Source organism: Artemia sp. Qi Xiang Cuo, chromosome 17, assembly GCF_049724085.1.
Source record: "Artemia sp. Qi Xiang Cuo chromosome 17, ASM4972408v1, whole genome shotgun sequence".
Lineage (NCBI taxonomy): Eukaryota > Metazoa > Arthropoda > Branchiopoda > Anostraca > Artemiidae > Artemia > Artemia sp. Qi Xiang Cuo.
In genome coordinates this window covers 59,269,682-59,282,955 of record NC_142810.1, presented here as the reverse complement: position 1 = coordinate 59,282,955, position 13,274 = coordinate 59,269,682, and the positions used below count along the sequence as shown (strand labels likewise).

Sequence of the window (13,274 nt, the reverse complement as noted above, 5' to 3'; positions counted from 1 at the left end):
ATTTGATTCTATTTTCGGTCTCAGCTCGTGATTCTACGTCAGAACCACACTTTCATTCAAGAAAATCGGGCTGTAACGAAAATTGTATTTTTAGGCGAAAAAAGTCGAAAAAATACAGTTACTTTTTGTATGGTGCTTCTTTACGCTAAATCCGACTTTGTTTTCGGTCTCGCCATGTTATTTTGGGTTAGAATCATACTTCAGTTCAAGAAAAACCGATGTCCACGAAAATTGCGATTTTTATTCGAATAACGGAAAAAAATAGCATTAAAAGCCAAAAAGCGGTTATTTTGCGTCGACTCAGAATATGCGAAAATGGATATGTTGTTCAGTTTTTTTTCTCTACAAGATGGTGTAAAAATCATTTCTGTTGCAAATTGTTTCGGGCCGACCTCTTTTTGGAGCTCATTTTCCTGTACTATACTAGAAGCTCAATTAACCTGTGTCTTGTGAATTAACAATTAATTACTTAAATAACAATTAATTCGCATAATCAATAGCACCTAAATAAATGCACGAATTGAAAGAAATTGAAGGAAAATAATAAGAAGAAGAAAGAGAGAGAAAAAAGACTAAAGCAAGGACCTGCTCTCACCCTGCACCTCGACCAAGTAGGAACTTTTTAACTTATGATTTAAATAAAGAAAATGATTCAGAGACCGTCCGGGAGGCTATTCCAGAGGGGTTACATTCACGAGGCGAAACACATGAGCTGATCTCACTGTATTTCTCTTCTCATATACTAGCTTATACTGGTAGTATTATTAGTAAAAATGGTGGGAGCAGTGAAAAAGTTAAAAGTAGAATAGCCAAGGCTCAGGGTGTTTTTTGACAGTTAAAAAAAGTTTACAAAAATAGGAAGATAAGTCTGCAAACCAAGATTAGAATATTAGAAGCTACAGTGATGACAGTGTTCAAATATGGCTCTGAAGCGTGGGCGCTCCGAAAAGCGGATGAAGATTTGCTAGATGTTTTCCAGAAAAATTGCTTAGGGATTGTTCTGGGCACCCGGCTGACAGACCGGATTTCAAACAATAGGCTTTACGAAAAATGTGGTTCAATACCACTCTCTAGGGCTATAATGAAAGAACGGTTGAGGTGGCTAGGGCACGTTCTCCGGATGAGGGATGACAGATTGCCGAAGATTGTTCTTTTCGGCCAACCGTCTAGGGCTAAACGGAAAGCAGGTCGTCCCCGTCTGGGGTGAGAGGACGTCATAAAGAAAGATTTAAAGAAAATGAGAACTTCGTGGGCGGGTATGAAAAGGGAGGCTTTGGACAGGTTTGGGTGGAATAGGAACATGCGTAGCTGTGTTGGCCTCGAGCGGCTTGGTGCTGCGGTGAGTTGTTAGTAGTAGTAGTAGTATTTACTAGCTTATCCGCATTCCTAATATGATAAGAATGATAATCGGAATTAGTAGAAAAAATATTAAAAAAATAAGCTGGCATTTAAACATGTGTATACCTTTGTGTATAACTGGTGTTCCCTAAACTGAACAACATTCAAAATTTTAAAATGGGAATAACAAATAACTGCTCATTTTTTAAAAGAATATGGTCCGTACACACACTCGTCCTCAAGATTGGTCCTAGAAACCCCCCCGCCCCCGCCCACAAAAAAAAACTAAACAATCATGGTGTTCAAATGCGCTGTTTTAGTTTTTGCATCAGTTGCTTGGACAGCAGATGCTTTTTCCCACGCCTTCAAACATGGCAAAAACAGTTTCTTTATTGTTTCTATTCTTTTCTCTCTTTTTTTCTGTCACTGAAAATCTTTTGGGATGGATTGAATGCGTAATTTTCAAGCTCTGCTAAACGAGTTGTAAGCATTGCTGGATCTATTGTATCTTGCCTTTGTACTTCTTATTTAGCAATAAAGTGACCTTGAACTTGAAGCTTTTGGTCATTTATCTTTCCTTCCTTTGTTGAAAGCCTCATTGCAGAATATATATATATATATATATATATATATATATATATATATATATATATATATATATATATATATATATATATATATATATATATATATATATATATATATATATATATATATATATATATATATATTCTTACAAAGAAGTAAATATCAATAAAACTGACATTAAAAATTTTTTAGTTTTTAATCTTGTCGATTTGATATTAATCTAATGTTAATTTATTTAATATAAAACCTCCTTTATTTAATATAAAGGAAGTTTCTATTTCCCTTAAATCTTTGCCGCAATTTATTTTCGCTCTTTATTTTTTATTTGAGAATACTTTTTTTTCTCTCTATTTAATAAAGAGTAAGTAATGTTTCTCAAATTGTATTAAGCTGTGAATTTTGGGAGCGCATTTTGTTTTTTCTCTGAAAATGTATACCAAAGGTAATTTTTTGTTTGACTATTTCTACATATACTTTTTTCAAGTTTTAACACCACCCTACCTCCTCAGGACGAAACAGCCTACTATGCGCACATCCCCATAAATGTTAGATACGTGTATGCCTACGACAGTAGACTCTGGTTGAAGAAGTTGTGACATAGTGCCTTTGGTGGTGCCACAACGAATATTGTGAAGCTCATCTTATTTCCTCTGCAAAGGCTTTAATAATGATCAACGATTTTTAAGGCAATGCGTTGATTTTTTTTCATGGCGGGAATAAGTTTGCAAGTAGTATGTTTGCGGGTGGAGAAATATTGTAACGACTAAAATCTCCCTCTTACGGATTTGTCTTACGGATTTGGTGGCTAGGGAGGGGGGTTAGTCATTTTGAAACAAAAAGCCAAAGCTTTCAAGTAATGCTAAGAAAAGTATCTTAGGCCATAGCGACATAATTGGGAGTGTAATGGTGCTTTCACACTATACCTTATAACTTTTCACTCTAGCATACTTTAAGACTTGACGTTATGTTATGTGATCTTACGTGTTTTGTTAATAATGTTTTAAGTAGACTGAAGCTCTGTCTAGAATTTCAGGTTAGGCCATTTTATGGTACGTTTTGGAAAAGTCAACTTAGCAGTAATAAAATGGACTTTCTGGATGAACAATTTGTTAATGTGAAAATAAATTAAATAAACTTTCCTAGAAAACCTTTACTCTAGATCAGAGCTTGAATTATTATTCCCATTCTACTACTACTTCTAATAACTCACCGCAGCACCAAGCCGCCTGAAGCCAACACAGCTATACACGTATTTTATCCTAATCTATTCAAAGCCTCCCTTTCTACACCCTCCCAGGAAGTCCCATTGCCCTTAAATCTTTCTTTACGAAATTTTTACACCCCAACAGCGGACGACCTGCTTTCTGCTTAGCCCTATACGATCGGCCGAAAAGGACAATCTTTGGCAATCTGTCATCCTTCATCCGCAGAACGTACCCGATCCATCTCATCCTTTCTCTCATTATAGCCTTAAAAAGCGGGATTCAACCAAACTTTTCGTACAGCCTACTGTTTTAAATACGGCCAGTCAGCCGTGTACCCAAAACAATCCTTAGGCAATTTCTCTGGAAAATATCTAGCAAGTTTTCCTTCGTATTTCGGAGTGTCTGCTTGAGAACCATATTTGACCGCAGTCGTCACTGTAGCTTCCAATATTCTAATCTTGGTTTGCAGACTTATCTTCCTGTTCTTCCAAACTATTTTCAACTGTGAAAAAACACCCTGAGCCTTGGCTATTCTACTAAAACACAAATATTAAAATACTACAAATGATTATATTAGAATATAAAAATAAACAAATATTTTTAACGCTTCATGCGAAAATATTGACAAGATTATCCACTAATCGACAGAAAGAGAGATATTAACCTATACAACAGATTTAGACCAGGGTTGCCACTTTACTTTGTAAAACTCGCTATCTTACCAGCTAAAAGTCCTGTAAGACAAGACACATTATTGTTTGTAAAAATTGTCCGTCCATGTCGTGCTAAGCTGACAAAGGATCAGTATTTAAAAGTACAATTAATTAAAATTTTGTATAAAAGGTACTTTTCCTCTGAGTTTAATAACTTTACAGGAAAGCACTATAAAGTGTTACTGTGTTTTGATGTACTTATAAGTCATTATTTTGTAACAAAAAAAAATAAAAAAAGTTCAGCAAATAGTACAAAGGTATTTTGTGTGGATCAAGGTTTATTTGTATCCTGTTTCTTGTTTTGTAGCCAATTTTATTTTTTATCTTGATAAATTTTGGGAAAGATAAATCCGAAAAATGAGTATTCTTTTATTTTTCTCGCTTTCGGAAAACATCTGCAATGTGTATATAACTTTAAATAATTGGTAAGTGTCCGTAACCCCTAGCCAATCACGTGAGGTTATAACACGGGTAGCTGGCGCCAATATTTCTTCGGAGCACTTTTAACATCAGTCCAATTGGTTTTCGATCGTCACATGATACTGCACCCTGTTTTGTCTCACGTTTAGGGAATTGACCTGAAAATTTCAGGATTTTTTTTTTCGACGGGTGGTATGATAAGAGGACATTATTTTGTGTCTGGGGGAAGGGAAATATCATTTTACCAGACCTTACAAACGAGCGTACTTTACTTTTTTTATATCTATTGTCAGCAAGGGCGGATCCAGGATTTTTTTCGGGGGGGGGAGGGGGGTACTAATTTTTGACTCAGTTTTCGACTAATTTTACTGGTTTTTACTTAGGTTTTACTTATTTTCGACTCGGTCAAAAATTTCAGGGGGGGGTCAAACCGGGTAACCCCCCCTGGATACGGCCTTGATTGTCAGACAGGTCCTTTGGGTAGAGTTGTATATTAGAAAAGGAAGAATTTATTAAGCAATGTGAATCTATCACGAACCCGAGTATTTGTTTTTTGGAAAATATTTGGAAAATTATGAAAAATATTGAGAGGACAACTTAAAAGAAAAAAAATGTGATAAAGTCAAGTAAGACAAAAACGATATAGAACGAAAACTAATATAGACTGAAAATACAACTAAAAAGAATCATGCAAAAATTTAAGGAAGAAATTAAATGTGATAATGACAAGTATGATAGAACTGATATAAAAAAGCACAAACGAGGGGAACAAAAAAAAAGCAAAAACGAGGGAATAAAAAATGAAAATTATGACGATGGGTTATTTAGAAAGAAACGGATGGGAATTAAATAAGAACAGAATGAGACAACACAGGGAGGGCGGATTCTGGGGGGGGGGGTCTTTCGGAGAAGATAAGTAACGGTAACTGGGTGCGGTACTGTATTTTTCGCGAAACGGAGACACAATCGAATTCGTTTGCACTCTAGTGTTTTTAATCTAGCCTCTTTTTTTTAGTAGGATATAGTATGGGAGGGCGATAAGAAGGACTATATTAAAATATATACCCAGACTTTGGGACTTAGGTAATGCAACTGTATCTCGTCTACCCTGAAAGCTACCCAAAGCGTATCTGATTCTTGTCTACAAGGGTGCACAAGGATGGCCAACTATTGTCTCTAAAAATTATGGGAGCTAACCCTTGGCCCTTCCTCCATGCCCCACCCCCCAAATAAAACAAGAACAACTTATTAAGGATATTCTATTCCAAAATCATGGGAACTGACTCCTGACCCTCCCTCCATGTCCCACCCTTCCCCCCCCCAAAAAAAAAAACAAAAACAAGAACAATTTATTAATTGATATTCTGTTCCAAAATCATGGGAACTGACTCCTGACCCTCCCTCCATGGCCCACCCCCAAAAAAACAAGAACAACTTATTAATCGATATTCTATTCTAAAATCATGGGAGCTTACTCCTGAACCTCCCTCTATGGCCTACCCTCCCCCCCCCCACTCACACAAAAAAAAACAAGACAACTTATTAACGATATTCTATTCCAAAATCATGGGAGCTGACTCCTGACCCTCCCTCCATGGCCCCCCCCCCCCCAAAAAAAAAATATAAGAACAACTTATTAACGATATTATTTTTCAAGATCATGGGAGCTGGCTCCTGGCCCTTCCTCTATGCCCCCCCCCCCCCCAAAAAAAAAAAAAAAAAAAAAAAAAAAAAAAAAAAACAAGAACAACTTATTAACGATATTCTATTCCAAAATCGTGGGAGGTGACTCCTGGCTTTCCCTCCATGGCCCGACCATCATATTACCCAAAGGGCATCTGATTCTTGTCTACAAGGGTGCATAAGGATGGCCAACTATTTTTTAGTATTTTTAAAATTGTTTGTATGATTTTTTGTTGTTTAAATTCCTTAATTTTCTCCCACAGTGTAGCCTCCGAGTCGCTGATTAGTGAACAGAGATAATTTCAGTGTTATGATTGAACTTAATGATTATATTATAGTTCATAGCCCTAACCTCATATTGTTTTATGCTAAGGAGATAACAGCCTTGAATTAGTGAAGAATTTTTGTGAAGCTGAGTGAATCATAGCGAGAAGCAGTTGTATTCGAGAATCGAGAAGTTTCTTGCAATTTCACGTCGCCTGACAGAGAGGTAACCGTTACTAATTGAAGAAATTCACCATCCAAATCATTAAAATTGTGAGAAAACTGCTACATTTTATTTTCCTGATATGTAATACAATGTATATACAATGTACCAAAAATAGATCGCTGTACCAAAAATTAGGCTTTCCGAGAAAAAAGTAGGCTTTTTAATAGAAAAATCTGTAAAATTACGGCGTCCAGCTAAAAGTTTTGACTTCAGTTTAATGTACCAAATTGAGTTCGCTAATTTTAAAATTTTCCGAAATTGGTAGTATGGTAATAATCGGTATGATAGGGAAAAACATGTAATTACCAAAATTGGTAACTTTGAGCTTGAGGTACTGAAATTTGTTTTCCTCGATCATGCAGGCCTCCTGTCTCGCAATTACGCCTCTTCTTATCCGACCATCGGACGCAGATCCGATTCGATCCTGCTCTCAAAAATTGTTTCTGAAAAAATACTGCATATATCCGTTTTGTTTGGAGCATGACAGATTTTATGTATTTTGAAAAAAACATGTCATTTATTTCAGTTAAAGATTTTTGATATTTTTTATGACATTAAATAATGGTCTCATTTTATTTTTTAGAAGGACATAAAAAATCAATCTATTTCTCTTTCTAGGACTTTGTTTAAACTGATATTTCAATTGAACATATCACTGATTATTTTTTGTCTTTGAATAAAAGAAAGAACAGACTTCCATTTTAGGATTAGGATCAAAACGAATTATTTCTAAGGATAGGAAAAGAAAATGAGTTATAATATGAGCTTTCTTCCTACTTTTTTTAATTATGTCTACAAAAAAAAATTGCATCATGTTTTCAATTTCATTTTTTATTTTGTTTAGTTTTTTTTATATGACTAAAACATGTGCCACTCCTTCTTTTTGTAACTGCTTTCATATATTTTAGGAAGAAGAGGGGAGAAAGCGTCATGAACTAGAAAAAATCTTAGAAGAAAATAGAAAAAAGGTTGAGGAAGCCCAGAAGAAGCTGGTAAGTTTTGGATAGAATTATGGAATTTTGACTGTATAGAATAAAATCGATTTTCCTTCAATTCCGCCAGACCGTTATGTAATTTTCTTGTTGATTGTTTTTTAAGTCCCCCCCCCTCACACTCTCTCTCTCTCTCCCTCTCTCTCTCTCTCTCTCTCTCTCTCTCTCTCTCTCTCTCTCTCTCTCTCTCTCTCTCTCTCTCTCTCTCTCTCTCTCTCTCTCTCTCTCTCTCTCTCTCTCTCGCTCTCGTATTAAGCATGAAACTTTCAAGGAATGTTAAGGGGGGGGGGGGGCAAGTTGATGTTGAATTATTACTTGCGGGAAAGTTTAGTACTAAATCAAAAGATACTTTGTGTCTCCAAGCTGTCAAAATGTCATACTGCAATATCCTGGGATTGGAAACTGGGCCGTTGAAATTGGAATTTGAGAGTTCTAGTACCCTTTTTAAGAGTCTAAAGTGATTCGAGGGCCAACAGCCCCCCTCCTGTGCCTTTATTTGACATAAATACTGTTTTAGAACTGTAAGGTCCTAAGTAACTTTTAATTTATGCACGGTTAAGTAGTGAGATTTTCCTGCACTATTTCCTGCCTGGCTATTTCCACTGGCTATCTCCTGCCTATCTGGCTATCTCCTGGACACTATTTCCTGCCTGGCTATCAAAATCATGTATTTGCAATATCTTGGGATCGGCTTAGGTTATGAGGTTAAAATTTTTCATAAATATCAAGGGGGATGCAGATTTGTAAACCACACCTGCTCCCCTTCCATATTAAATTTATTTAGTAGACTTATTGTTAAAATTTGTTTCGTAAAAGTACTGCTATTACAAAATTTTGATTGAATGTACTAATTTTGTCCAAAATTTAATTAGCTCGCCAAAATCATAATTTTACGCTGAAAATCAATGCAAAACTTAATAAAAATTGCTATTAGTAACCAATCAAAAACTGTGTCAATTAAACAGAAATGTATTTAAAAAAAAAAAACATTCCAAAAGAGGTTTTCAAAGAAAAGTAAAGGACGATATTAAAACCGAAGACGATTAGAAATAAAGTCATATAACAATTCGAGCTTGAAACGAATAGAAATTGCCATCAACATAAAAATGGGATCACATAGAAGCAAAAATTAAAATGAATAATCAAGCCAAACTTAAAACTAAGGGAAATTACCTTAAACAGGAATACTGCTAGCGCTCCCTAAACCTTCTAATGTTTAGAAGTTAATTTAGATTGTTGGCCTATAAATTGATCATTTAATTTTTGTTGTTAGGCCGAAGAAAGACTTCTCATGGTTGAAGAACAAAGAAAAATGGAAGAGGAGAGAAGGAGGTTACAGCGAGAGGAAGAGAAGCGAAAGAAGGAGGAACAGGCCGTTATCCTTGGAAAGAAAAATGCTCGTCCCCGCCTTTCTTTCGCTTTCGGAAAAAGTTAGTAGGGTATTAAAACCAGTGCGCCTAATTTTTTCTTGTCTACGCCAATGAATCTATTCTTTAAGGACCCTTCACATTGGCTACGTAATATTTACGTTAGGTTTAATTCTAAGGTTGCTGAAATTCTTACGTCAGTCTTACTTTGTGTCAAAACGTTCCCCTTTACACCGCGGCGTTGTTTTATTTTAACATAGGTTCACTGATCACTAATATCAAATGCAGAAACTTCAAAATTAATAAATTCAAATACTTTCTGGGTTCCGCAAGTTTAAGTTTTTTGTGAAATATATACATTTTTTGGACGTTAACGTATAAAAAACGTATGCACAAATTCAATATGAAGGATCCTTATACGTCAATGAAGCACGTAATCTGTCCGCCAATCAGTAACCACGTCATCAATATGTTTCAGCGTTACTATGATCACATACCCAACGAATCTTGAATTTCCCGGACGTAGTTAGCCTTGAATAACAACAAATGCTTACCCATCAACATGGTGGCAGTGACAGCGTAGAGAAACATGGATAATGAAGCTGTCCCATTGACGCGTAAATAACGGTACCACGTTGTTTAAGCTATGTTATCTTTCTTAAGTTACAGACACCCTTTCATATACAATCTCATAATAAAGCCTCATTTTAAAGGACATTAATTTCATCAGTACCAAAACGACAATGATTTTAACTTATTTCGACTAGGAAATGTTTCCAAGAAACTGTCAAAGAGATTCTTTTCTCGGGTTTTTTATTCATTTTATATATAATCTCGATATTTGTTTATTATAGAATATATTGATTACATATTTTAAATTATATATACTTATTATATTACAAAACCAATTAAAGGGTTAATGCAAAGAGTATGAGCAACTTATAAGTGCTAACATGCGCTAGCTATAAAAAAAAAATCACTATCAGCGCCATCTAGCAAGTGACCATATTGGGCAAGCTCTTCAATTATATCAATTACTTTTCAAGCTCTGTAATATTTTTTTTTGTTAAAGTCTAAGATCATATACTTATTATACCTTAGTCTTACCAATTTAATTAATTAAACTAATTATTTTTATCATTGCACAGAAGGAAATGGTAAGTATCGCCGAACGTTAGATGGCGTTGATTTTTTTTATTTTTTTTTATGCTAGCGCCAGTTCGCACTCTTATACGCTACTATACTCTTTAGGTCAATGGCTAACATCTGAGAAACTATTATATTTATTTTTCAAAAGTTCTAAACAGCTCCTTTTGGTGATCCAGCATGTACATATGGTGATGTACATATGGTGATGTACATATGGTGATGTACCTTTTGGTGATGTACATATGGTGATGTACATATCCTATAGAATGAATGATGTCTTTTGATATGAGATTCTTTTGTAGTAACTGGTATAGTCGCTAACAATAAAGTGAGTCCCGCTCTATTTATATCTTTCTCAAGCTATGTAATAAAGCCTTGTGTTATGTCGAAATTTTAATTTTTTTAAAATAAAGGATTTAAAGAAGATTTAAAATTCATAGCAAGGAGTAAAGAATAAAATTGGTATCTGGTTTCAATTGCTACCTTTTATAATAAGCTTTGATCGGACATCTATAGCATGGTTTCTGTTAGTACATCCGCTCGTTCATGCCACCGTTCGGCTTGATGATATAGCGAAAACTTAACCTTGCAGCTTCATCTCTCTCTTTCTCTCCCTCTGTTTGATTTCTTCTGTAATTTTTCTTTAAAAGAAATTCCTTGCCATCTTAATCGTTATGAATAATTTTCTGTTGGCTCGTGGAAACAAAATTGTCAATTAGCATAAATTTGTCAATTAGCGGAAACATATTTTGTGGGCGCGTGAAATTTAAAAATAGGACTTTCGTATTAAAGCAAAGACTTGAAACCCGATTTCAAACTTCAAAAGAAGTAGCCTAAAAAATGCAATATAAAACCAAAATTTCAAAAATCCTCTTTAGTTACATCTTTACTTAAGACATTTGGAAGTTTTATTTTTTCTTTTTTTTTGTGCAGAAGAAATGGAAGATACCAAATGTGAAACTTTAAAAAAAGTACAAAATGAAATACAAATCTAAAAATTCAAAAATCCTGTATAGTTACATCTTAACTTTTAACTGAACTTACATTTTAAAGGCGTAAAATACCGTAACGTAGCGTAATTGGGTATGATTGGTCAGTGTGAATGGTCTGATACAGTCATATAAAAGGATCATCAAGATATTTTACCATGTGTGCTTTGATATACCAGGAAAGTAATACCCAATCAGAAATAAAATAACGTCAGAGATCTTCGCTTGTCCTACTTATTGTTGAATTACTGGCTGCAATCGATCTTAGTTGTTGTTCATGTCAGGTTCTGTGAGGTCAAATCTTAAACGATAGAGGACAGGCTCACATAGTTGATAACTGGTTGCCACTGGCAGTATCTTTGTTCTATTCTTCCTTTTTTCAAAATAGTAACTTGCAAGTACATATAAAGAAAGTAATACTTTTTATACTATTCATAAAGGTTAGTAATCTTTTTTTAAATAAAAGGTAATTTGTACACAGAATTTTCAATTCTTGTACTTAAATTTGGTGCTATGTTGCCAGTTTAGCACCAAAGGCACGGAAATTTTATTTTTATCATCTTGTAGGTTTCTTTTCTTTTTTTGCTGGTAAGATTACAAAGTGACGTGGCAACCCTGGTTGATAAGTAATCTACACACTTTTTTTAGTTAATAGTACAGACTAAGGGGGAATGAGACTTTCTTCAAAAATGTAGCCTATTACTTTTGGAGTTTCATTAATTTTTCATAAATTAGGGTTGCAACCAGCATTGATTCTGGTACTTGGATCTGGACTGGGGCATGTAGTCCTTAGGATTGCCCAAAAAGGAAATTCCAGTCATATACCGGGAAAGTATGTATTTGTTGGACATAAAATGTCCACAAGTTTTAATACAGTGCATAATTGCTTCTTTTTTTTCTGGTAAGATGGTTAGTCTTACAAAGTGACGTGGCAACCCTGGTTGATAAGTAATCTATATGGGCTTTTTTTATAGTACAGACTAAGGGGGAATAGTACCTTGTTCAAAAGTTTAGCCTATGACTTTTAGAGTCTCATTACTTTTTCAAAAATTAGGACCAGCATTAGTCCTTGTGCGTGGCTCTGGACTCGGACGTTAAAATGTCCACAGGTTCCAATATAGTGCATAATTGTTTTGTTGTTTTTTGTTTTTTTTTCTGGTAAGATGGTTAGTCTTACAAAGTGACGTGGCAGCCCTGGTTGATAACTAATTTTGACAAACTGATGCAGTCTGCATGTTTCGTTTTTAAGTTAAATAGTCTTTGACGTTAATGTATACTGAGGGGAAATGAGACCTTACTAAAAAATTTAGCCTAAGATTTTTGGAGTTATATTATTTTTACATAAGTACGGATTGCAACCAGCATTGGTTCTGATATGCGGCTCTGGATTAGGGCATGTAGCCCATTGGATTGCTCAAAAGGGGAATTCCAATCATATGTGGGGATATCATTTACATGGATGGACGCTAAAATGCCCATCAGGTTCCAGTACCATATAGCTTTTTTTTTTCTCTTTTTTAAGATGGGATTTTAATGTACAAATCGATTAAATAACCCGATCATCGTTTTAATAGTGGACAGTGTTTTTTTAAATTAAAAACATCCGTATTTATTCAATATAGGCTTATTATATGTCAACTTGTTCTATAACTAAAATCCTTAGACATATTTTGATAAATTTATAGGTGGTTGAAAAAGGACGAACAATCTGGATGCTTATCATATTTTTATGATACTAGTTAAGAATAATTAAAACGGAACACAGAGGTTTTAGTTCATCCAATCTCACCTAACTTTCTTATTGATACCTTGACCCAAAAATTTTTTTTTCTATTCTTTTACTCGTTTATTGAGTAACGACGCTTCTCAACTGCGAAGGCCCTTTGCGTCGTCTCTGCGATAGACGGGATTGAACCCTGAGCTGTTTATCTCCAGTCAGATACAAGTCCAGCACAAGACTAATAAATGACGCGGTCTGTAGAATTTGAACCTAAGCTCTTTCTTAAGCTTTCTAATTCTTTGTTCTAAAGCAAAGCTGAAAAGGTCACAAAACATAATATTAATGCATGCATAGGGGCGTATTCAGTAGGGAGGGGGGGGGGATATCAGCTACCAAGCTTCATTTCAGCTTCCATTCTCTACCTCTTTGAAATATTCGCCAAGAAAACGCTCATTTTTCTGTGAAGAAGTCAGCTTATTGTTCGCCTGCGGGCGATATCCTAAGTTGAGATCATTGCTTTGGCAGTAATCTGGGAAAGCTAGTAAAACGTAATGCTACGGGTAAGACCGTTTTTCCAATGATCGTGTTTCAAGGGAAGACCCTTTTCCTAATTATCATAA

At 35.0% G+C, this 13,274-nt stretch overlaps 1 protein-coding gene across 1 annotated transcript in view; it reads left to right on the top strand.

Annotated features, from left to right (window-relative positions):
• LOC148942416 (uncharacterized) overlaps positions 1 to 9,920 on the top strand; it is a 37,934-nt gene extending 28,014 nt beyond the window's left edge. Inside the window, exons 4-5 of the mRNA XM_089103682.1 lie at positions 7,346 to 7,429; positions 8,703 to 9,920. Of these exons, the coding sequence (XP_088959808.1) occupies positions 7,346 to 7,429; positions 8,703 to 8,864 (246 nt within the window). The 3' untranslated portion in view covers positions 8,865 to 9,920. The remainder of the gene's footprint in view (positions 1 to 7,345; positions 7,430 to 8,702) is intronic.
• The last annotated feature ends 3,354 nt before the right edge of the window (positions 9,921 to 13,274 follow it).